This window comes from Gambusia affinis, linkage group LG07 (genome assembly GCF_019740435.1).
Source record: "Gambusia affinis linkage group LG07, SWU_Gaff_1.0, whole genome shotgun sequence".
NCBI classification, from domain to species: Eukaryota; Metazoa; Chordata; class Actinopteri; order Cyprinodontiformes; family Poeciliidae; genus Gambusia; species Gambusia affinis.
Window position 1 is genome coordinate 8,708,219 of NC_057874.1, and position 25,644 is coordinate 8,733,862.

The following is a 25,644-nucleotide window of genomic DNA, read 5'->3' on the forward strand; positions in this document are numbered from 1 at the left end:
TGCATTAACTCACTGCAGTCCTCCAAATCAACCTTGCTTAATGGCATCATGTTTTTTTTTTTCCCTATCATGTAACAATTTCTCAGCATAATGCCCTCCGCTTTTCTATCGTCACATCCTCGCCCTCGTAGTACGCCAGTGACCTTTGGTTGAGAGGTCAACGCTGCTCCGTTATGACGTTCGGCTGAATGAGCTTGTCAAGTGTGTTTATTTCAGAACAGAACAACGTAAAGTCAATTTTTGTTTGGACAGAAGAAACTATCACAACAAATAATAATAAAAAAGACTCTGTTTGTACTATTAAGTATTAATAGTTAGCAGTACTGGTCATCTCTTAGGGATGACCAGTGGCGCCCTTTTTTTTAGGTGGCGTCCAAACTACAACACTAACAGAAGATCAGAGCGGATGTCATTAGTTAATCGACTGGAACTAATTTGAACCTAAAAAACCATAAAAAGAAAATTATTTGTAAGTCGATTAATTATTTGCATCCCTTGTACATACAGTTAAAATTACAAAACATGCCTAAATATTTGAGTTACCAGGACGTTTTTGTGAATTCCATGATGTTTGCATCTCCACTGTGTCCTTCAGGATAAGTGTGCTCAGTATTGGCCCAGTGACGGGGTGGTGTCCCATGGGGACATCATCATCGAGCTTAAAAAGGAGGAGGAGAACGAGAGCTACACGGTGCGCGACCTCCTGGTCACCAACAGCAGGGTAAGGAAGGATGCCAAAATGCCAAAAAGAAGACTTCTTCCTTGGTAACTTTGAATGAGTGCATTCAGCTAACATCTTGAACTCTGTTTGAATCAGAGGTAGTTCAACAGTGTCTTGGCCTTGCAGCATATCGGAAAGGTTTTTTTGTTTTGGTTTTTTTCAGTCAGTTTTTGTCAATCATATCCAGGAGAACAAGACTCGACTGGTGCGGCAGTTTCATTTCCACGGCTGGCCAGAGGTGGGCATCCCTGCGGACGGTAAAGGCATGATCAACATAATTGCTGCGGTGCAGAAACAGCAGCAGCAGTCCGGCAACCATCCCATCACTGTGCACTGCAGGTATGAATATAAAACACACATGTATTTCATTCTCATTTTTAGGAACTTTGGAGGAGTGGTTCTGAAATCAAAAGGTCAATTTTTCAGATGTTTCAACTGTTAGCAGCAATCACCCTGTGTGCCATGATAAAGCCTGTCCTCTTAGAGGTTATTTTTTATTATTTATTACAGAGAGGCTAGTGAAGCTGCTGTCTTTGACCCGTGATATTTGTTTGCAGTGCCGGTGCGGGCCGGACAGGGACTTTCTGTGCTCTCAGTACAGTTCTGGAGAGGGTGAAAGCAGAGGGTATCCTGGATGTCTTCCAGACCGTGAAGAGCCTCAGACTGCAGAGACCGCACATGGTGCAGACACTGGTAAGAGCCTGTCAGTCATTCATATACCTAAACCCCACAGAGAGTCTATGGAGTACTGACAACAGGAAGATGAGATAAATGCTGCTATTAAAGCAACTCGGACTTCTTTAACAGAGAAACAGGCTGAACAAGTACATGGGATTACTTTTGGAAAGGCCAATTTCTGTATTCATAATCATTTTAATATTCAGCCATCTATTGCCTTTACCCATTTATATAAGCGTTTTTCTATACCTGCAAGTCCTAACCATCAAAATTACGAGAAATAGACTTGAAATCTATCACTCTGTAATGAGCCTGTATGTGGCAGTTATACCTTTACTAAGCCAAGGGTCACATTTTGATCAAATTACTCAAATTATTTCCAGTTAGGACGATTTTTACATATTGCGTACGTATATTTGCACACACTACTGTTTTTGTGCACAAACAACCTCAGGAACATCACTTTATGTATTGTAAACCTTTTTAAATGCAGTCTGAGCGCATTGTGTTGGTGCTTGTAGCTGACACTTCCTCTCCCACCGTCTCCTCAGGAGCAGTACGAGTTCTGCTACAAAGTGGTCCAGGAATACATTGACGCATTTTCTGACTACGCCAACTTCAAGTAGGGCCTCGCCATGGACGGATTAACGGATGGACATCCACATACACCCATTACAAGTATAAAAGCGTGTACCAGAACAGGCAAGAAATGCCTTGCAGCAACTGCGTTTTCCCAATCTCGTGGATGATGAAGACGGACTGATTACGCAATCAGCGGATCGGAGTTACCACCCGCCGGAAAAGGGAGCCGACGTGTACGCCTGGAGGGCAGGGCAGTGCAGATGGACACAAAATTACTGAGATGCCTTCTTGAATCTTTTGTAAGGATGTTGATAACAAACCGTCACCCGTTTCTTGCTTTACATCGTCACCCGCCCCCTCCCACCCCCAACCAACAAACATGTATATATATATACTTACTGTGTTGCATTTTATCACTTTGTTTTCAGACACAGTTTTGAGTTTGGCTGCATTTTTCAAGTGGCACCTGTATTGTATTTTATTGGTATATACAGATATATAAAAATATAAATATATATGAATACAAACCAAATGTTTTTTGGTGGCTAATGTGCAACTTCAAGCGTCAAGATGAAGATGTTTGGATTTATTTTTAGTTTTATGTTTTTAGGGACAAAGACTTAAGATTATTTTTGGCTTCGCCTGAGCCTCACTGTAGCAACAGGTAGCAGAAGTTTCAACATCTCCCAGTAAAACCCTGAGCTGTTTCCTGCCCCCACATGTTGCTACGCAAACACACAGGGTAAAAGCCATTTCTCTGCACCTGCCTGCACCACCTAATTTGGCAAATCGAGACCTCCATGACTTTTTTTCTTTCTTTCTTTGTTTCTTTCTTTGTTTCTTTCTTTTCCTTTTTTCAGGGGTGGGAAGCTGATTCACTATTGCAGATCTGAGTTTCCTTGACGTAGCTCATAATCTCAGGTTTTTCACGCACCCATTAACTATCGGGAGAATTTGCGTGCGTTTGTGTGTTTTACGCTGAAGCATAAGCTGGCAGAACAGATCCACTGTGTTTCCCCATTACTGTCTGCTATGTGCCAAAGTCCTTCACTCACTCATGTAGCTCTGAAAAGTCTGAGAAACTCCCAACCTGCTTCTGACTTTCAGAACAAGCTATCCAGCGGTGGAGACGCATCCATCCTCAATCTAGCCTGGCTATTGTAAAGCTTTGACCTGCCGATACTGATTTTAGCCGAGTCAGCTATTCCTGTAAGAACTGTGACTCAAGAACGTCAATGAAGACATTTTTCTAGCCTTCCAGCAGTGAGCAGTCAATAATTAGTTGGATGAGAAGAAGAGGCGAAGTCACACTCACGGGAGAGCAGTTGCTGTAAAACAGGGTTTTACTGTTTCAAAAGGCAAAACGATTACAGTTTAGCATCTGGTGTTGGCGATTATGATTTTGTTACTAAAACAGCACTCAAAATGTGTCTTGCTTATAATGTAGACGCCCTACCTTAAGTCTGAGATTTGAAAGCTCAGAAGAATAAAACTGATTTTTCGTTTTCTCTTTAGGTTTTTCTCACTCTCTCGTAGCCTGATTGAGCCGCAGACATGTATCAAAACTTCATAGTTTTTTGTTCATTTCCTACTTTTGTGTGTCTTCTGACTTCACTGGAGCTAAACATAGCAAAGTTCAGTTCTCCTTCCTTCATTTGCTATGTCTACACCGAAGAGTGGTGTTGTTACAAACTAGGCATGGTGCGTTTACCAATCAAGAAAGGTCAGATTTTTGAGTTTCCGACTGCCCGGTCAACAGGTTCTCTAATTAATAAATTGAACAAGAAATATGGTTTATGGTCTACAAAGCGTTTAGCATCAGCACCTTGTTTGTGAATGAGCCAAGCCACAAACGCAACCACAACTTTATTGTGTTATTGGATTCAGTAAGTTTTAAATATTCAGCTTTGTTCTTTTTACTTTCTTCTTGCGAAACATTCATACTACACTTATCACTTCTTTAGAGGATAATTCCCATTCATTTCTTACAAAAAGAGCCTTATTTGCTCAGATTTGCTCAGATTTTGAGATTCCCTTTTTTTTTTTTTTTTGCTTTTAAATATTATTTCACTTGAGCTGCAGTGATTTCACAACTGAGGTCACTGTTGAGGCTTTGTAATGCAAGACAAATTATGCCAATTCAACCATGAGGATGTTCCTAATTTCACTTGAGTTTGCTTTGGAAATGGCCGACATGAGCATTGTTTGAATTAACTGCTTGTACAAATCAGAGTTTCTCTTCCCCTCTGACCGAACTGGAGGTACTGAGATAATATTCCTCAATGGGAGTCTCTTTTATTATTATTATTATTATTATTATTATTATTATTATTTTTTTTTTTATTTTAGATCTGTTTCACACCAAACACAGCCATTGTTGTGCACAATCTATAAAACATGAACCCCTCTGATGTTCAATGACCTTTGTAAAAGGAATTAGCACAATCATATTATCTTCCTGTAATTGGAAAGTGCATGCCTAATTCTGAGACCATGAATGCGTCCTGTTGATTGCCTGAGCACTCCCGCAATATTTGCACTAAAATGTAAAGCCCTTATTAAATCGACGAATCAAACAAGAGGTAGAGAGAGAGAAAATGTGGTCTTGCCATTCGAAGACGGAGGCCGTCTTTAAATTTTTCCGAAGCTCCTTCAGGTCTCAGAGCTCCCCTCTTAAGAGCCATATGTGGATCCAAAAGTAGCAGATAGTTTGACCGTTCACTGAAACTGTGCATCCTCGTATTTTCTGTTTTAAAGGCGTAAAAAGTGCCCGCACTCGTCTCTTAAATGCCGTGCTCCTCCTTCATTTTGCTGCCGTTTACTGGGGCTGTCATTTGATAGGAAAGTGGATGTTTTTTTGTTTGTTTGGTTGGGTTTTTTTTTTTATCTGTGCTTAAGTTACACGGGTTTGTGGCATAGTTTGGAATTGCAAACTATCATGACACTGTGCCAACCCACATATGATCTAACGTTAAAACCGAATTAAAAAGTGCCTCAATGGTAGGTTTATAAAGAAGGTAGTTGAATCTCCAGGCTTTACCTTCACAAGTGGAAGCAGGGATTTTTATTTTTCTCCACACGCGCCTCCCGAGCCATCGCCTGTCCGACCGATGGGGAGTCCTCTGTGTGGCACATCGACGGGGAGCCACAATCCAAGACTGTGTCGATCATTCTTTCCTTCACATTCCCTTCGGGTTGCATCCCTTTGTATGAGTAGTTGAGACTAACCCTTAGATGCTTTCGTGATTGATTTGATTTTAATTATTCTGGCTTCATTTCCATATCTGTTGAATATGGGTCCATGACAGCTAATCAGTTGTGGGTTTCTATGAGTAAATATGTATAGTTTTTTTTTTTTTTTTTTTTTTCCCCTTGTAAGAAATATAGTTGCTTCTTTTATCACAATGAAATGGTTTCGATATGTCCAACGTGGGTATTTTGGGCGCCTCGACTGAATCAGAGCGAAGCAGCTGAGAGCATATAATCCATCTTCTCATCTCCCTCGTGTGTCTTTTATCTAACTGTTCCCCTCTGATCCACTTATTCCTCCAACTTTGTCTTTGGGACAGTTTAAATGGTCCACTTTCACCCTTCTTTTGTACATAATGTAAGGTTATTTATATGTCATTGTTGTCTGCTGCTTCGCTTGTTCGATTTCTCTTGTTCCCTCAGCCCTTTTTTTTTTTTTTTTTTTAAGGTGTTAACTGAACTGTATCGGGACCATTTTGAAATGTTAAATGTTTTGGCCATTTTTAATTTGGTATAAATGTCTTAAGCAAATTTTTTTTTTATTATTTTATTTGCTCAAGTTTGTTACTAGTGTTTTTGTTCTTCATATATGTACATATATAATTATATATATAATAGAACTATATATAATTATATAATGCCAAATGGCCTTTATAAGCAAGATACTGTTCCAACCTAATAAAGTGCTTGAAATTTTAACATTTGTTCTGGGTTTCTGCCCCAAAATATATGCATGCCTCTTTAAATGAATGTGTTGACAAATTGCTTTTAGCTTGGCAAATTTACTTAATGAATTAGACATTAGTTTTTGTTATGAGACGTGATTTACAAACATATGGAAGCAGGTGATTATTTTTTGTTCAGCTGAATTTGCTGTTGCATCACAGGTGGACAGTTAAAAAAAAAAAACGGTTTATAATCTTATTTTACACCACCATTCTTTTGTTTGTTGTAAATATGATTAGATGCTTTTGTGTAGAACAATTGCTCTTTTATTCCTAGTTAGTATTTTTGAATTAAAGTTTCTTTTTTTTTGTTGTTCTGGGTTTAAAAAAAAAAAAAGTATGTGCCAACTTCAGGGTAACCTAGTATAGTTTCAGCTCTGAATCCCATGACTAGAATGTGGATCTTCATTAATACAAGTTTTAGCCACTAGAGGTCAGTGTTGTTCAGGTTTTAAATTACTGCTCAGCACATGAAAATCAGAACCAGCTTTATTCACAATGTTTGTGCACACGGCGAGGAGTTTGACTTTGGTTCCACTTTGCTTTCAGTGAAGACATTTAAAATGTTGATTATATATATCTAAATATACATATAATTTTAGGAAATAAACAGTTTTATTTTTTCTTGAGAATAATAATGTTAATGATAAGTAGTAGGCTTTCTTGTAAATGTGTGTACTGTGAATTGTTTATACAAAGGAGGAATTACAATTAGTGTAATTATACATGGTGTTCATCAGAGAGGCAGCAGCCTGGGGGAAGAAACGGTTTCTGATGGTTGGTTTTTATGCAGCCATCTTAGTGCCAACCTGAAAATAAAAGTCTAATCGGCATGTGAACCTGTCTTATTTCATGAATGAACCAAACCACAGAGTGACGGGTGAATAGTGGCCATGAAGCAGATAGTCAGCAGCACTTTTTGAGTTGATGACATCTACATAACATAATAGGTAAAAGGAATTACAAACTGCTTTATTTAATTATCCTTTGGAGGAACATGATTGAAAGATGAAGAAGAGTGTTTGAGTTTATTCTAAAATTTTAGAAAAATGCCACCAAATATAATCCAGCTTTGTCCATATTTTGGTTTGATTTTATTTTATTTTATTTTTTAGAAGATCAGGGATTGCACTTAGCCATTTCCTTACTGGGTTACACAGAATAACTTTGCATCAAGAGCCTTAAGAGATTCTGCTAAAAAGTAAATATCACCCTGAGCAGGAATCCTTCTTGTTTGTTCCTCTTGCCATCACAAAGCCCTGACTTTTTCCATCACTGAGAGGTCAGCAGGGTCTGAGAGATCATGTGTGATGAGACTTTATAGGAGAATAATAAAAAGAGTAAACACTTGAAATTGGTTGCTTCCTGGCTTTATGTCCTCATGTGGAAATAGTAAGCCATGTTAAATTATATCAGTCTTCATGAACCAACCTGTCAATGGATTAACCCTAATGTTCCATGGAGCAATCTCTGTAGCAAAACAATTTGGATTTATTTTAAATTAGTGCTAACATGCAAGAAAAATCTACGAGAGCTAGTAATCAGTAAAATCAAGAATGAAATGTGTTATGAATTCCCCAAACGTCTCACTAATGACTAAGCGAAGGGAACAAAATGAACAGAAACTAGCGAAGATGAAAATAAAAATTAACACAAATTATAATCTGTCTCTGAAAACGAAGGAAAATGTGTGACGTTGAACCGAGAGTTCAAATTATTGTGATCTAAACTGATTAAAACCTGAAATTTATATCTATGTCCATGATGTCCGAAGGTTACCAACTGTGGACTGCTTATGGAAATAAGTTGGATTTGAAGAGAAAAGCGCTTAAAGAAAATTATTAAGTGAGCACCTTCTCAAATATGTGTTTCCAGGAAGGAGTCGTCACATGGGATTGCTCAGCCAGTCAGATGATGGTGAGGCCTAACGTTAAAGCTGTGCCACATTAGCGATCCAATGAAGAATTTATTTCGCCATTTGAGAATTCTCTTAGCTTTTAAAGTATGAAATAGGACATAACTTTTCCATGGTTGGTGCTGTTTTCACATTCAACTTTAAAAAACAGAAATGTAATCATCCTGGTGAATATAATGAGTTTACATTCAAAGAAAATTAAACTCACAGCAAATCAGCTAATTCAAAGATGTCTTAATTTCTAAATGAGCAACAGTAGATTATGAACTTTAACCAAAATTTTTTTCAGTCACATGCCAGACGAGCATTAGCAGGTGGCGCCTAGCTTTTGAGTTAAACATCCTCATCATAACAACCCAGCAAGATCAGACACGCGATCCCAGTCCAGTTCTACAAGAATGAGTTTTGACTAGACCTGCGGTTCTGCGAGGACTTACGAATGAACAAAATAGCTAATTTCCCAAAAGAATAATGATACGGATTGATCTTTTTTTTTTTTTGGTGAAAAATAGAATGTACCCAATATTCAATGAAAATCAAACATTGTATGGGTAAAGTTTGTGTGAGTCACATCCCTGGATGAGCACCTCAGGAACGTTCAGGACTGTTTGCAGGGGATAATTGGATTTGGTCAGGTCTTGTGGACCTACTGTCCTCAAGGACCCTTCATTTTAATTGTAGGGGCATAGCAAGCCAAAGGGGTCAGTAATGGACCTGGCCACGGTTTTGGAAATGGGGTATATATACTAAAGAGGAGGAAGAAGCTGGAGAGAAACATAAAAGTATCTGTGAAAATTGTAGGATATTGAGAATCAAAGCACCGTTTTAGCTCCAAAACGAGGTCGGACCCTCCAAGCGACTATAGAAACATCGTTATAGAGCATCTAAGGATCTAGTTGTGAGAGTTTACAGGTAAGGATATTTTCATTCCGATTTATTGGGACTGAAATCTTTTGGTCAAGCTAATCTGATTTCATCTTTTAACTCAAATGTTGTTTCCTAAAGTAAACGTGAGGGCTTGAGAACGCTGCTGATGTGGCAAAAAAAAAAAAAAAAAAGGAAGATAAAATGAGGAAAATTGTTTAGCGAGTTCGCAGAAATACTCATTGGCCCAAATATTACAAATTGCAGTATTATTATATCATATTTTGGGATTGCTTTCTAACAATTTGGAGTTTGTAAGCAGAAAAACAAAAGCAAAAAAAACCAAAAAAACAAACTTGAACATATAGCTTTAGATAAAACATTTGATTGTTAATAATTCATTTTTAATTTAATGATCCATTTTCTTTTAGGTGTCAGTGTCATGTCTCGACTAGTTTTGCTGCTCGTGCTTCTTGTGTGTGTTAGCGCTCAGCTCTCAGACGCTCAGCACTGGTCCCACGGCTGGTATCCTGGAGGAAAAAGGGAGCTGGACTCTTTCGGAGCATCAGAGGTTTTATATATTTATATTCATCTAATAAATTTGATAATTTAGTCATTCATTGAGACTACTTAACTTTTCACCCTTTTCTCCTTGTGTTTTTTTTTGTGTTTACCGCCTGTTTTTTGTTTGTTTTTGTCTTGTTTTTCTTCTTCAGATGTCAGAGGAAATTAAGTTGTGTGAGGCAGGGGAATGCAGTTATCTGAGACCCCAGAGGAGGAACACCCTGAGAAACATTGTTGTATGTTAACATAGAGAGATCAGATTATCAGTGATTTCATTTAAATATTAACAACATTGCATCTGATTTTATAAAATGCAATTAGTGCCTCAGTAACGACTTGTTAATTTACTCTCTTCACAGTTGGATGCGCTGGCCAGAGAGCTCCAGAAGAGAAAGTAACAGCTTCCTGTCACCAGTATGCTTTTCTACCTGGTGACCATGTTCTCCTGTGTCTTTATCTTGGAACAATTCTGTGTAGTTTTGTCTGAAGTGGTTTTTCTCAGTGGCAACTCAAAACGAAAAGTGAATAGCCCAAAATAAAGTGTCTATTTTGATACTAACCTCTTTGTGTGCTTATTTTTTAAAGCACTCCGAACTCTGAACATTTTTAAATGTGAGTGCAAAAGGTAGAGTTTTGCGGGCTAGTAAATAAAAAAGAAATAAATAACACACTCACATGAGACATTTTAGATCAAAAACTTTTTTCTTTTGTGAAGATATTTTTTTCAAGCATTACCACAGATTCTTAACTGGAGAGTGATCGGGTCTTTCTAACAAAGGAGTTTGCTTTAATGTAATTTTTTAAACACTGGCTGGTCTGAAGTCATCAGCTGGCAGCCTCTAGCAGGTTTTCTCCAGGATTGATTTGACTCCATCCATCTCCCCACTAACTCTAACCCTTCTCTCTGCTGAAAAGGCAGCCACAGGATTTATGGTTAATTAACTAAAGCAGGAATACAAGTGTTTGACAGTTTTCATATTGTTATTTTAAAAATACTTTGAAACATGCACTGTGCTGAAACCAAAAACATTGACGTTGTTTGACTGGATATGACCCTATTTGAAAGCGGTTTAAAAAAATAAAAAACGTTAATAAAGAAATGGGCGATTATTACAACTACATCCTTCCAAAAGGGTAATAATGTAAGGATAGGTTCAAAATCGTGGCCAAGATTTAAATATGCGTCCCGTCCGGTCGATTTATTGTATTACAAGTGTCAACTTCTGTTGTTTGTATGTCATTAATTAGATGCTGGAATGATGCTTAAGATAAAATACCTGACAAAAACACAATGAGCGCTGAGTTTTCTGCCTGTTGTGACTCTGGGTTATTCCAACTGCGCATGTTCAAAGCAACAGGGGACAAAGATGGAGGCCTCAGCTGTCTGTGCTCTGCAGTTTGTGGAGTCAGACGCTAAAAATAACACTTCTGGTTCCCTTAGTGTGGCTTCTGTCACAGATTCTGAAACAGTAATAAAGAGTAAAACTGATAGTACCATGGTTAAAGGTGAGTTGTGTCTGGAATGTAAACATTCAGCCGGCTTATGCCCTTACTTTCCTAGCCAACGTTAGCATCCTCGGCGAGCTGGCTAGCATTCGAGCTAGTTAGCTCCTTCTTGCTAAAGAGGCTAACGTCCGCTGCAGGGAAGATTCGGTGTTTTAATGAGGCCTGTTGTAAGGGTGTTTAAGGTGTTTCCCAATTAAATGACTTAATTTATTCACAATAATTTTTTTTATTATTATTTCACGGACGGATATTAGAATATCTTGCTTTGATTCACTAAAGACGAGGTAAACTATTGTGAAAGAGAACATCAGCTGGTTTTCTGTGAATTTTCTGTGAAGGCCAGAAAGTTGCTGTGGGTATGACAACAGGAGCAAAACAAACAAACAAAATCAGGATATTATTTGAAAGTGTTTATATTCAAACGCACTACACAAAATACTCTGGAATAGTAATTTTTATTTTTAAACTCAATTACTCTTGTGCCTCACCTCCAGCAATATCAAAGCAGTCTTCTGAGATTACTATATGCTGTTGTACTAAGGTCAGTATATTTCAGTGGGACTTGCCAAAATTGGCATGTTAATCAGGCTATCTGCTCACTGATGCTTTGTTTTTTAAAGGTTTATGTTTTTTAGAGACATCAGTGCTACTCTGATTATGTCTATTACTAGAAAATAATCCATGTCTTTCTTGAAAAAGCAAAAATGTAAGAAGTGCACACCTCTGGATAACTGGTGATCTGCAGCAACAGACGGGGGAGGGAGAACGGCATTACTCTACTTGGTAGAGCTGGTCGTGCTGGCTCTCTGGCACCGTTTTAGAAGACCTGCTATGTTGTAAAAACAACATGGCAGAAGGTCTTTGTGGGTTTGATTTATTTGTTTTCCATCCTGTTGATCCTTGACACCAGCCCATATCTACTTGATTACTACTGACGTTATGAGCGGTTTTGCTTTTGAACATTTGCCTGAAAAGTTCACCATTATGGCTTCAGTGACACAGTGTTGATCTTGGCCACAGTATGTATTTGTAATGTTCAATAGGCCATACACCATAACATTTAGTCTATCAAATTTTAAGCTATTTTCAATATTTTTGGACATTTGTCTTTAAATAGCTTTTTATGAACAGCTTTTGCATAAAAGACTAGAAGAATAAGCACGTATTGCGCAATTCATTAGACAATAATAGTGACACCAAACACCATGTTTTATGCAAGCAAAGCCATTTATTTTTGAAATGAGACAAAAAAATATATTCTTTTGACCATGCTCATTATTAATTGGAGTTGTAATTGCAGAAATGCTATTACAGTAACTCAGCGCTTCTCAACTCCAGTCCTCAGGCCCCCCCCTGCTCTGCATGTTTTAGATGTGCCTCTACTCCAGAGCAGCTGATTCAAATGACTGCATGACCATCAAGTGCTGCAGAAGCCTGTTAATCACCCACATATTCAATCCAGGTGTGTGGCAGAAGGGAAACACCTAAAACATGCAGGGCAGGAGGGCGTGAGGACCGGAATTGAGAAACACTGCAATAACTGTAGCATCGACAACAGCAACAAATTAACATAAAATATGAGAAAACAATATAAACAATTAGTTTCATGCGTGGTAAATCGAATGTTTCCGTAACCTTAATGAACTGATAGTTATTGTATTTATTACCGAGTGGGAACAAGTTATAGAAATTCAGACATCCTGTGATGCCAATAAATGATTAGTTATTTTCCTCTGTGTACAGTACAATCACACAACTTACTGTAAGTAATCTTAATAGGTAAGCTTTGATTTTAAAGCAGTATTTGTATGTAGGGATACATTTGCAGTCCATATTTATGGATTTGTATTATAAATCACGCAACGTAATTAATACAAATAAACCATATTTTACTAATATTCCAGCCAAAGTGTTATTTCACGTTGGTTATATTGAATTGTTCTCTGAATACTTTGTAAATGTAGAAATATTCTTATTTAAAATTTTCAAAGTAGAAAATATTTTCTAGAATTTCTCTGTGAAATTCATGGTGAGATAAAATCGATCAGAAGCCAGAGAAACAGGTGGATTCTGACAGAGTTCATTTAATTCGTCATTATAATGTTCTTAAACTTTCTTTTCTGTGAAACATCTGAGGGGAGCAGTGGCATAACTTCAGAACGAAACGTTTCATGAGGCATCGCTTGAGTTTTTTTGGTCATTGTCATTAATTGTATTCAATTCCTTTTTTGTCATGTAGAACAAAAGAGTGACGAAGAGCTGCTGCAGGGTCTCCTCACTGACTATTATTGCCACATTTGCTCTTCTAACCTGATGTTTGAATCCAATCGGGTGGCCCATTATGAGGTGAGCAGCGATGCCCAAGTCGTAGTTGTGGAGCTTTGGCCTGAATGAGCATGTGACTGTGTTTGGTAATGTCCGCTCTGTACTCCAACTGCAGGGAAAACAACACTCTCAGAAAGTCAAAACTTACCTGAATTCTATGAGAGCAGATCTGGGCAGAGGTTGCCAGGTTGGTACCTATTCTGTTTTTTGTTTTTTTTTTAATTGTACTGAGCAGTAGATGAGGCAAAGTAAGGAGGATTTACATGAAACTTGTTTCCATGCACAGTTGCATGCAAAGGTGTTGAAACTCCTTGAAGTTTTTCTGTCGTTGTTCTGCCTCATGACCGTTGGCTTTTTGCAACAGAACATGTCCCGCGACAAAAACAGTTTCTGTGAGCTGTGCTACGTGGTGTTCAGTTCACACGTGGTCGCAAAGTCGCACTACGAAGGCAAAATCCATGCAAAAAATCTGCGTAGACGAAGTCTTCTTATGCCAGGCAAGTAGTTTTTGTTTGATTAAAAAGGAATCTGTTCAGGTTATTATTCATTAATTATTGGCAATACATATGGTTGAAAGTACAGCCACAAATTAACCTGAACTTTGTTTCCCACTGAACTCGCAGTCAAGGACACGGCAGTGCATAATTCACCAGCTGTCACCCAGGGTCCCGTTAACCCTGACCAGAACTCGTCCCAGGAGGACGACCCGGAGTGTCGCCCCGAGCCAACGCCGACTTCAAACATCCCAGCTTCCTCGAACACTGGGGTTGATCTCAAAGACCCCAACAAGTACTGCGCCCTATGTGTCGCCTCCTTCAACAACCCTCAGATGGCCTTGCAGCACTACAACGGACGCAAACACCAGAAGAAGATGGCCAGACAGGAGCTGCTCGAAGGACACGGAAACGATGCACAGCAAGGTACTGCAAGACAATGGATTTATGTCACAATGCATAAAATCGACCCAACTTTAAATAAAGTCATTTTAACTTCTTCTTTGCCTTGATTACTTAAGATGCTGACATAGTCGTGTATCTAGAGATCACTCTTATTTATTTATTTATTGTAAAGCGGCAGAAAAAAAAAACTATATTAAGATGGAAGAAATGAGATGAGCCTCAAAAACAAGATTCTTATTTTCACCCTAGATTTTTTCCTGTTTGAGGGAGCAGGTTGAAGTGAAGCGTCTTCTGTCTTGTCTTAATGCGTTTACACTACTTTGTGATATTCTTGTGTTATATGCCATTGGTTTTGTCTCCAGGGAGCTCTTTTATGTGCCAGATGTGTGGCGTGTCAACCAACTCCCTAAAGATGTACCAGGCTCACATGCTGGGAAACAAACACCAGATCAGGTGAGATCAAGACTTTTTTTTTTTTTTTGTCCAATTCAGTTCAATTCAGTTCATCTATATAGCATAAATTCACAACAAATATTGTCTGAGTCAGATTCAAAGTCAACTAGTTATTAAGCAATTCAGTCAAGTTTAGTTTATTACTCAAATTGGTCAAATAAGAAAAAAAAAAGTTTTCCATTTTAGCAGGGGATCACTGACTTGCAGCATTCACTAATGTCAGACGGAGATGTAGCGAAAGTGGATTGCGTTGATTAACTTTGCTGAAATTACGGTCAAATTTTGCTCTTTCACATAACATTTGGAAAAGTACATTAGAATTTGTGGATGAAGCCAAGAGGTGTTCACGGTGCTGTGAATACCTCAAAGAGCTGCGCAGAAAGTAAAATCCAGCCAGAAGAGAAAAAAGAACAGGGGTTTCATTTGGTCCATGCTGATTTAGCCAGAATGCTGGGTAAGTTGCTAACTTGTAAGCAACTGCGGACGTTTTCACACCGGTGTTGAATATTGTTGGCTCGACCTGACCAGATCTATTCGCCCCTCTACCTTCTCCAGTAGTTTGCTTGGATTTTCAAACGGCGCCTAAACTACTTCTTTTTTCGCCTGCTTAACGCCGGGTGCTTTGATAAAACTGAATAAAACGAACATGATATGTTTAATATTGGGAAAGAAAATAAGCCCAACGTTTGTTTGCCTGTTGTTGGATCAGGGAGAAGAAGTTGAGGATCCTTTTTAAATCCCAGCCAAAGGTCTACAGCACATTCGCCGACGAATTGGCCGATTACATCCAAGTGCAAAGGGTCAGAGGAATCACCCCCAAGACCAGTGAGGTTCTCCCTGAAGAAAACACACAGAACGACAACAATTATAAAGAGGGAGAGGAAGCGCAGCACAAAGATGTAAATCAGTGCGATTCGACTGCAGTGCCTGTTTTTCTGCCTAACTTCCCTCAAATTTCCCTCCCTCCTCCTCAGCCTAATCCTGGGCCGCGGTTTGCTTTCGCTCCAGCTCCATCCTGGCCTCCCATTGGCTGGCCCTACAGCGTTCCTCCTCCTCCTCCTCCTCCTCCTCCTCCTCTCCTCCCCTCCCCAAATTCCACGCAGTTTATCGGCTGGCCCACAGACACTGGACCCCAAAGAAGACTCTCTACCTCCTCCACGTGCACCACATCATCCTCCTCCTCTTCTCACAGCTCAGACGGAAGTGAAAGCGATGAATGCGAAAAGAGAAGAACTAAAAGACAGAGGGAATATGAGGAGTCTGACGCAGCGGAGAGGAGGACGAAGAGGCAGAGGATGGAGAGGAGTTGTGACTCCGAGGACAGGAGACGGGAGCAGTTTGGGGAATCGGGGGAGGAGAGGAGCGGGAAAAAGCTCAAAGCTCACCGCAAGCGGACACGGAAACAAAAAACATGCCAGCAGGAGGACACTGAGGCGGACCAGGAAGGAAGCACGACTGACAGCTCACATTCACAGGCTAAAACCAATGCTGAACGCAGCGAGAGCGGACACAATAAGTCAGGCAAAGCCAGCAAAGAGAAGAAGAAAGCTAAGGAAGTGGTTGACACAAGGACAGAGGAGGAGAAGCTGTGGGACGACTCGATTCTGGGTTGTTAAGACTAATAAATCACACTAATGCTATTACTTTTCTCCGATTATGTTTGTCAAAAATGTCACTTTATAACGCCTAAATTGATAATGTCAAACAGAGCAGTACAACTTTATTTATGTATTGTTATTAGCAGCCATTTTAAAATTGTGCTAGCTGGCTAGCCTTAAGTCTGAAGTTTTAAGGAAATGTGTGTGTCTAGAGTGTTAATAATCCCTCATAATCCCTGTCAATTATTGAATATAGCTGAAAAGTTTATATTTATTTATATTATGTTTTGCTAACCATGCCGCAGTAACCTTGAAACAAATTGCTTTGATTCCCCCCCACTAATCTAGAACTGACTGTAGTGCCATCGGTGTCCTCCGGTGGGCGATATTGAGCTTCAGTCAGAACCTCAGTGGAGGAAATAAAAGCTCATGGATGCTGAAAGCTTAGTCATTTCTTTCCTATCGAGCTCCTCTGAGTTTTCGCTCGAAGATGCAAAGGCCGAAGGAGCGCCGCCATACGTGGCGAGACGCTCGTTGTGTTTGGAACGTGTACCGCTGAGGATTTTCAAGTCAATCCTGACCTGTTGCGCCGCATAAAATGTGTGAAAGAAGAGGAAGAAACTGGATGCTGAGGCAGTTTTAACTCCGCGCTGCACGGCGTGCATCAGCATGTGATGTGGATGTATTTGCACACACGTTTGGGGTCGTGCAGGTGCAAGGGTTCAAATGAGAACAACTCTTCGCAAACCTCAGTTACATGTTCAAAACGGCATGTGACGAGTTCAAGTGAGGCAGCTCACACCGCTTAAGGCTGGGAGAGGATTGTATAATTTATTGTTGCTATAGAAAATATTTATTTTTTTACACAAAGATACATTAGGTGGTTTAACATAATTCCTGAAAAATGGGTGTTTGTATGTTATACAGATCCAGCTCAACATGTCAGTTTGTTTCAATAATTCAGTACGCTGCTGTTTCCATGTTGTCCCTTCGTCTTCTCTTGCTACAGCTTTTCCTTCCAGTCAATTTTTCATTCATATTTTAAACAGCCTTCTGAACAACAAGCTTCTTTATCAGTGAACTTTTGTAACCTAACTTCCTTGCATTGTAGAGCAGAGGTGTCAAACTCATTTTTATTTTGAGCCATATCAAGGTCACGAAGGACAGGTTATGACAATGTTTTATTGGCAAAACCCATCAACAAAGTGTACAGATAAAAACTGCTTTGATTTGACTGATATATTTGTCCACTTCTTGTTTTTGAAGGGGGTTTTTACTTGTCCCTCTGCAGGCTAGAGGGCCACATAAAAAGCTAAGAAGGGCCAGATTTGGCCCCCAGGCCTTGAGTTTGACACCGTCTCGTTGAGGGTGTTAATGTCCGTCTGCTGGACAGCTGTCAGGACGCTTCCCCGTCCTTCTTTAAGCGTTTACAAGGTCGATACATTTAAGTATTAAAATTACTTTTTTTTTATCAGTCTTATGCAGTGCTTCCATTTTCTCATAATTATCAAAATCAACAGAAATAAATAAATGAAATAGGCCTGTGTGTAATGAATCTCTCCAATATATAGGTTTCACTCTTAGATTCAGATTATGGAAGTAAATGTCTGTCTCAATTAATGTGAATATCATATATATATATATATATATATATATATATATATATGTATGTATGTATTATCGTGTTTATTGCATCTGAGTGAGTTGTTGTCAAGAGATAAATTTAAAATAGGAATTCACACGACTCAGCTTCCCCGTGCTTTTACTTGTTATTAAAAAGATAAAAAAATAAACTCCGCTTACGATGAATTCTGAACGTTTTTATAAGTAAAGCTCCTTCAAATCCAAACTTCGAATGAATGTTCTCCATTGTGAATGAGTGCCGCTTTAAAGCTATCGGTGCAAATACACAAAAAAAGTGTGAATAAAGTGACTTGGAGATTTTGCACATACAGAAATTGTGCAAAACTCGACTGCGTGGAGAAGAAAGGTGAATTTTAGAGGTTCAGCTCTGTCGTCTTCTACTCAAAGCGCAGCGACGGAGACCAACAAAGAGTTCAGAGCTCCGCGGCGCGTTGAGCTCACCTCTGAAGCCCCCTGAGATCTCCTGTTTTCAAAGAATCCTGTGGTCTCGTTCCCTGTCTCGCTCTGAACTTCGACCCCCGTAGAACCGTAATCTGCCCACATCCTCTCACTCTAAGACCCCCGCCAGGCCGCCCCAACAGCACAGGCACTGCTCAGTTTAAAGGATCATACGGTTTATTGGCAGAGCATGATGTTCTGAGAATAGTCTGACATTTGTTCTTGAATTGTTGCTTTTAATGTTGGAAAAACATTAAGAGGCTAAACGGTACTAAAGTCCAGTAATTCGGTTCAATTCGGTTTATTTAAATATTGCCAATTCACGACTTGTCGTCTTGAGGAACTTTACGAAAAGAAAAGAAAAAAAAGAGATTTCATTTCAATCACACATCAACTGATGCTAGTTATTAAATGATGCTTTAAGTTCATTTTCCAAATTACAGAGCAGAGACACAAAAAAGATACAGCATGTAGGAGTTTCTTTCTATGTTGATGAAAAGGAAAAAAGTAATCGAACAGTGAGAGCGTTGTGTTGTAGCATTGTCTCCCCTCCAGGAAGTCATCGCAACCAAAGAGAACGCCAGATTATTTGTCTCGAATCGATTTCCCCTCATCAATATAAATTAATAGTCCAGATTCAATTCTTCTCCAAAATGTCTTCAGTAAATTGTGTAGATTGAACTTCCAATCTTGTCAGATCCTAACCTGAAATAGGAAGTCCAAGCATCCTGTTTGTGTGTTTGTTTGTTTTTTTCTCACTATATCCAACCTGATGAAGAAATTGGGAAACATTTCAGCCCCCCTCTGGGAACTGAAATGTCAGGTTTCTCTGTGTTGAGTGAACAATCATCACAGGCTGAAATGCTGTTACCATGGTCCAGATTAACCCCAGTAGCACCTTTTGACAACGGGCTAATTTCTAATCACTGAAGAATGGACTGCTGGTAAATCCCAATATCTGGTAAATCCGATATTAGTCAGAGGCGGTGGCGGTTCCCATGGAAACGGTGCGCTGATGGGCCTTTCATTCTGCCCTCCGTCACCCCGCCCGACCACACACACTCCCCCAACAAAATCTGCAAAATGCGTATGACCCTTTCACTGTGCATCAAACTGTTTGGAAAGTTGGAAAAGTGAAGCAGAAGTTAAGGGTGTTCTTCACGCCACTCATAACTGATTAGTTTTAGTCTTTGAGCTTCTTCTAATTGTAATTTCCCCTAACCAGTTTGCTTCGTGATCAGTAGCTACTAACTATTCAAGTTGGCCGGTGAAGTTGTCCTTTTGACGATTTGGCTAATCTGAACCGTGCGAGCGATCTAAGAATCCCGTTCCATCCAAAGGACAACGAGATACGAGGACATGCTGCACCGTAAAGCTGCAGTGCTCTGAGTAAAAACTGAGACGGTTCAGTAAGACACGAGGAGGCTGCTTGACTTTGGTAAGAGGATGAATAATGCGTCTCATGTAGATATTATTCATATAGATCACAAAGAAATGTAGTCAGTGCTGTGCAGAGAAATACCTTAGGGTTTCATATTTGGACACAAATGATGCAGCAATATCCTGCTTTTAGTACTGAGTTATATAAAGATTATCAGCAACAAAACCACACAGGTTGTTATTAGTTGGGCTCTACTGGAGGATCACCCCAGTAAATTCCTCTGCTTTGCTGTTTTTTCACCTTCATCATCTTGTTGAACAGGGAATTCGGCTATACTAAAATGTTTTGTTCAGTTAAAGACCTAAAAACCTAAAATGTGGATGAGTTACAAAACTGCACGGCGAGACAGCAGTAGAAACGCCAGCTCTGATTGGTCTGTTTACCAATCGACTTCTGGATTTAAAATGCTGAAAGGTTTATTTGAAATCAGTTTGGTTTTTTATTTTACAGCTGATCTCGTTAACAGAAAAAAACAAAACAAAACATGAGCTGCGGTGCAGTTTGAAACAGTTTCTTCTAACCAGATTTAAAGAGGCCCTACATGATTTACAAACACTGTCACTTTGTCTCAGATGTTAATCATTTTTATTTACCAAAAAAAAAAGAAGAAGAAGAAGAATCTTTGCATTAAAATCATGTCAGTTTTCTCAAAGTAAAACTGGGCTGACAAAACTAAAAGCGTGCAGTTTTCGTCTTAATCCCACCCATTTATTCTTGTTTCACATGGCCTTAAGCGAAGAAATACAGCAAATAAGCCCATGAGGCAACGATTAAAAGCCGTTTTATAATATGATTTTATTCTGATCACTAATTGATAGAGATACCAGCTCTGTAAGTCGCGGTTCCCTCTCCATTTGGTGCACTGAGCTCCTGAAGCCGCACACAGGGCTCTGCTAGACTCTAGGTCACACACCTGGGTCCAGACCACAGCGCTGCAAGCTGCTGCTCTGGCAATATAGATGTTTGTTTTGTTTTGTTTTGTTGTTTGATATGCGGTGTCATGCCAGCTCTTATCGTTAAATGATCGTGGCGACGAGACCCTCGTTGCTTGAAGTGAAAGACTACAACAAAATGTAATCTAATAAAAATAATAAGCATCAGGTTTTAGCGTTTTATGTGTCAGCAAAAAGTCGGCCTGTAAATCTTAAAGTTATCTTGAAACTGCGCCAAGTTGGACTGAACCATCAAAAGTAAGCACATGTTCAGTGAATAGGTGTGAACTGCGATTACACAGAGAGTGTTGTGTTGGCCCCATCCTCCCGGTGTGTGTTTGGGCCCCCCCTGATAGGCCCTGTGTGTCACACCGGGGTGGTAACTTTGAAGACAGACTGGCCTGTCAGCACAGTTCCTCCCATCTCCTCTGACTGACTGACAGGCAGATAGCAGGAACAGAAAGTGTCGGCAGCTGCCTTCATCGACCAGCCTCATCTTCTACACACTTTTGAACACATCGACAAAATGAACGCTCCGCTGCTGTTTCGGCTTCTACTGACAGCAGCTTCGATTTGGATGTTTGGTAAGACCATGACATTTTTTTTTTTGTTTCTTCGTAGCAGACTCCGTAGTGTCGGCTCAAACTGATGCCGGTCTGTTGTTTAACTTTGCTCTTCTACTACCTTGTGTTTGTGCTGCAGTTTATTATGTAATTTCTATTTTTTTAATGGATTTTATATAAACATATGTATGCAGTAAAGATCTGTGTGTTGTTACTGTTGCATTACCGATGCCTCTAGAGCTTCCTAGAGGTCAGTTCCTTTTTTTGAGTGGCATCGAAATAAAAAGTTTTTGTATTCTGTGATTGGCAGCGAGTTGGATATTTTCTGAGATTGCTTGTTTGTTTTCTTGAATTTGTGCTTTCTATAAATCTTTAATAGAAAACTATCTTTCAACAACAAGCAACCTTTAACTCGTCCCGCACTGTCAGCCGCTTATCTTTACATTGTATTACATAATATTTACAATTTCAATTGAAACATGTGCACATAAAAGAAAAACTTAAGAAACAAAGTGTAAAATGCTTCCTAGCTTGTTGTGAATTTAGATGAAGTAAATCTTCCGATGGAGGCCTTGATACGTTCTACATTTCCATTTCCAAAAGTCACCCTCTCCGAGTTTGACATTTTGTTTCAATTGCATTTGCAGTGTTTCCCTGAAGTCGGCTGAGTTTGTGGTGTTTTCCTCATTACTGCATGCATTGTAGGAAAAATAATGAAGCGGTCCCTAAGCTTTACAGACAGCGATCATTGGTTTTTGCAGATGGAGGCCCCAATCTACATTTAAAAAAAATTCTTTTCAGACTTTGTTTTGTCTTGTTTTACTCATCGGTGAATAAATGAAATGATCTTAACCACTCTTAGCTAGAGCTCTTTAGTTGTCGGTGTTTGACTTTCTTTATTATAATCTCCAACTTTATGTTTTCGCTCTCTAGGTTCGTGTCAGGAGGTGCAACAAGTCGCTTACCCTGCGATCAGCAGCACTGAGAGTATTGAATGTGACTGTGGTAAACTCAGCTGCGACTCCGTCTACTGGTTCCGAACTGTTCCCAGCGAGAGCAAAGCAGAGTTTATTGGCAGATCCAACAACGCTGACCGTGTTAACCACGGGCCTTCGTACGAGGCAGACAGTCATCGCTTCAGGTTAAGCAAGAGGGGCAGCTCGACCTTTGTCCTGCGCATCATCAACGTGACCAAAGCGGACGCAGGGATTTACTCGTGCGTCGTAACGGCCTCTGCTAGAGAGATGAAGTTTAATCCTGGGGTTGTTTTTCGGCCAGGAGGTTAGTACGCTGAAGTTCTCTGTTTTGCCTCGGTAAGTCTCGGGTGTTTATTAATGCGTGTTGAGAAAAGTTTCAACGCAATCTCTGTCAGATTTTTATAGGCACAAGGGGAGTAGGTAAATGGATGGCATCTTTTGCACTATTAAAACCAAAAGACAAATGAACTCACAAGTGGAAGTAGTTGCGCGCCAGGCAGTGACGATGCAATGAGTTTGAGAAAGTCCAATGAACTTTGGATCAGATTCTCATTTTTCTTTTTATAATTCAGCTTCCACCTACTCCACTATTTGTTAAAAACTACAACCAATTTACACACGAAGAATCAATATATTCCCTTGTTTATTTCTTTCAAGGTCAGAGGATATTCTTCAGCCCTCCTTTTTCTGTTTTCTTTGTGTGGCCATGCTGGACTCACAGACGCTCTCTTGCTGCTTTTCCTGAGAGACGTAAAGATGCCGTAGACATTCATGGAGCATTTAGCCCACGAAACGTATCGCAGCTTCTGACTGAACTCCAAAATGTTGATTCCTTGGAACTACAAATGTAAAAATACTAATAGGTTTCGTACATCTTAGATATCAGCTCATTAATGTCTACAGATAGAAATGCAAGAAAAAAAAATAGCTCAGTGTGGCAAAAGTAGAGTCTCCCAAAGTGAACGTCATGTAGCAAGAAAACTTTTTTGTCTTTAAAATTTTGGTTTAGAGCTATTTATAAAAATTGCAAAAGTACTGCACCCTTCACATTTATTGACCGCTTGATGAAGATACTCCAAAAGCTGTTAAAACGCCACACATAAAAAAATTATGTTTCTTAAAAGGTCCAGCAGCGAAGCAAATATAAGTGTATTTGGACTGTTTTTGAAAGTATGCGTCACTTTTTTAAAAGTGTCAAGGAACGTTTCATTCAGAACTTCTTATTGGGTCAATGGTGGTTCGGGAGGGCGTCCTGTTGATCCCGGCGAGCTGCCGGTTCGAATCCCTGCTTCCTCTGCCTCAGACGCGTCACCCACCTTGCCTTCTGCTGATGGGCAGAAGGCGCGTGGCCTGCCAGTCTGTCCCAGGGCAGCTGTGGCCACAATGTCGCTCGCCACCATCATGGCGTGAACAAGAAGAAATTTACTGCATGCAGTGTGAAGCGCTTTGAGGTCCTCTGGACTTCATAAAGCGCTAGGCAAGTAGAAAAGACAAAAAATCCATGACTTTCTCTTTTCTGGATCTCACTTTCTCTTAAGCAACACTGAAGATGGGAAAGACAAGAGAGCATGACATTTAAGTAAGGAAGATGTGTAGGCCTCAACGAGAGTTTCAGGTGTATTATTTTTGTCTTATCTCTGTGCACAATTTCTAAATCGCAAAACTGTTTGGACCGCAACAAATATTAACCAAATATGTTGTTAGGATGACGCAACCGCTCTTGTCTGGTAATTGAGCGTTTGTTCTTTAATACGGCGTAAGATAATTCAGGAGGGCGAGAAACTGCAGCCGAGGTGTTTTGCTGCCAAAACATTGATGCATCTTTTCAACACAGTTTCGTCTTCTGAGAATAAAATCAAATAATTATTTTGATCTCAAAACTTGGCATCTGTTCATCGTACGCAGTGAACCAAAGCTGAAATACCTGAAGACTGCTTAGTTTAGGGCTTATTATTCCAACTCAAACGGTCATCTCGCCATTTTTACCACTCACTTAGAATGATGGGACAACAGTCTCCCTGTTGGAGAACCGCCTAGTTTTTCAAGGTGATGCGCTTCAGCAACAAAAGATGAATTTAAAGCCGGGCTTTAAAGCGGTGCTAAATAGATGCGGAGATCCCCGTATGTAAGAATTTGCTGCAATAATTCCCATAAAATTCTCTTCTCTTTTTTCTTTCTTTCTAACTTTACGTGTGTGGTTCTTTTCGGCAGAGACCCGTCCGACTTTGCCTCCAGTCACGAAGCCTAAACCCAAACCCGTCTGTCCCTGCTCTTGGAAGAAGCAGCCTCAGGGTACGTGAGCAACTTCACCAGTCTGAACATAAAGATGACACACGATCATAACTCTTTGCTTGGAGGGTGCAAATGTTGTCAGAATGGAATCAAACCGAAGCAATAGAAGACCATGTAAATGACAGAACGTGTACCTGTGATTGTACCAGACTGCAGCTAAATTGTGTGTAAAGGACTGGCTAAATCCCAATCAGTGTAAATGTAACGCTTGTTTGCTCCAGATGGCTGCGACTCCCGGATTTTCTGGCCGCTCGTCGGAGTCGTTTCGGGCCTGGGTCTGGCTCTTCTCTGCACGCTGTATTATTTCAGCCGTAAGTAGATGTTTCACGCAGTTTCTTCTGTGGGGAAACATCCGTATCATTTATCATCAAATGTCACATCTTTTTTTTTTCTTTTCTTTTTTTTTTAATCCTTCAAACTGTTTTTGACTGTTTCTCCAACAGGATTGCCCAAAAAATGTCACCACCACTTTGTGAAGTGAGTCCAGATGTAAAACTGTTGGCTTCTTTCTATTAAAAGAAAAAATAAAATGTTTTTTTTTCCTCTTCTATTTCTATCAGCACTCTGTTCAGATTTTTCACTATCAACTGATGATGTTTACTTTTGTTTTCTGTAACCAAGGAAAAGGCTGATGAACTAAAGAAATTCATTTTCTGCTTTTACTGAACCTTAAGTAAGTATCCTTTGCATTAGGTCATTTATGATTGTTGCATTTACTTAAAAACTAACAAAATGTTGCTCCTCTGGCTGCAGGTGCAGCATTTGAGATCGCTTTACTGCAGCTCCTCATCGTTTGGAGACTTAGCAGCTTGAAGCACCCTGAAGATCTTCTTTGCTAAAAGCAATTTACCGTTAAATGGAGAACATGTCCACAGCCGGAGGCAGGACAGTGTTGTATTATATTGTCAAATATTTTAAATATTACTGCTGTATATTTCCTAAGCCAGGCAGATTCTTTTAGATAAGATTATTTTTATGTGTCCCTGTTTAGTGTGTTTATCATTTAGCCATTTTACCTTGAACTAAAAAAGGTCAATTGTTTAATTTCTCTGTATTATGTTTCCATTTTTGACAAAAAGACAAATTTTCAGTTAAAAACAAATCAGCCGGATGTCTCCTTTTCTGTATCGCTTTCGCCTTTTTTTGTATTTATTTGTTTGCGTCACGTCATTTCAGAAGTGCTGCATGTTCACAACGGGGTCCCAGAGATGAAAACACACGTTTTGTTTGCCGTTGAAATGAATAAATTTCTGCTTTTCCACCTTGTCGCAGAGAGAT

At 39.6% G+C, this 25,644-nt stretch overlaps 4 protein-coding genes across 7 annotated transcripts in view; all 4 read left to right on the forward strand.

Moving 5' to 3' along the window:
- The window catches only part of ptpra (protein tyrosine phosphatase receptor type A), a 33,749-nt gene extending 28,135 nt beyond the window's left edge, over positions 1-5,614 (forward strand). The window contains exons 19-22 of the mRNA XM_044122810.1: positions 596-721; positions 909-1,060; positions 1,279-1,414; positions 1,951-5,614. Coding sequence (XP_043978745.1) covers positions 596-721; positions 909-1,060; positions 1,279-1,414; positions 1,951-2,025 — 489 coding nt within the window. The 3' untranslated portion in view covers positions 2,026-5,614. The remainder of the gene's footprint in view (positions 1-595; positions 722-908; positions 1,061-1,278; positions 1,415-1,950) is intronic.
- Positions 5,615-8,659: 3,045 nt separating this feature from the next.
- Positions 8,660-9,824, forward strand: gnrh2 (gonadotropin-releasing hormone 2). The gene is made up of 4 exons (XM_044122812.1): positions 8,660-8,782; positions 9,166-9,305; positions 9,451-9,534; positions 9,658-9,824. Exons 2-4 carry the CDS (start codon positions 9,177-9,179, stop codon positions 9,694-9,696), a joined length of 252 nt encoding a protein of 83 aa, XP_043978747.1. The 5' UTR covers positions 8,660-8,782; positions 9,166-9,176; the 3' UTR covers positions 9,697-9,824.
- Positions 9,825-10,616: 792 nt separating this feature from the next.
- On the forward strand, positions 10,617-16,121 carry zmat1 (zinc finger matrin-type 1). 3 transcript variants are annotated; one of them, XM_044122814.1, is made up of 8 exons: positions 10,637-10,804; positions 13,044-13,150; positions 13,245-13,316; positions 13,494-13,626; positions 13,753-14,049; positions 14,391-14,481; positions 15,191-15,380; positions 15,456-16,121. In XM_044122814.1, exons 1-8 carry the CDS (start codon positions 10,666-10,668, stop codon positions 16,095-16,097), a joined length of 1,671 nt encoding a protein of 556 aa, XP_043978749.1. In that variant the 5' UTR covers positions 10,637-10,665; the 3' UTR covers positions 16,098-16,121. The 3 variants fall into 3 exon arrangements, with proteins under 3 accessions (XP_043978748.1, XP_043978749.1, XP_043978750.1); XM_044122813.1 differs by having other exon boundaries at positions 10,617-10,804; positions 15,191-16,121; XM_044122815.1 differs by lacking the exon at positions 10,637-10,804 and adding an exon at positions 11,239-11,345 and having other exon boundaries at positions 15,191-16,121.
- A 3,199-nt stretch (positions 16,122-19,320) lies between these two features.
- On the forward strand, positions 19,321-25,631 carry cd8b (cd8 beta). Of its 2 annotated transcripts, XM_044122817.1 has the most exons (8): positions 19,321-19,599; positions 20,978-21,118; positions 22,031-22,378; positions 24,286-24,366; positions 24,588-24,677; positions 24,810-24,843; positions 24,988-25,039; positions 25,120-25,631. In XM_044122817.1, the coding sequence occupies exons 2-7, from the start codon at positions 21,061-21,063 to the stop codon at positions 25,004-25,006; spliced, it is 630 nt and encodes a 209-aa protein (XP_043978752.1). In that variant the 5' UTR covers positions 19,321-19,599; positions 20,978-21,060; the 3' UTR covers positions 25,007-25,039; positions 25,120-25,631. The 2 variants fall into 2 exon arrangements, with proteins under 2 accessions (XP_043978752.1, XP_043978751.1); XM_044122816.1 differs by lacking the exon at positions 19,321-19,599 and having other exon boundaries at positions 20,689-21,118.
- Positions 25,632-25,644: the final 13 nt, after the last annotated feature.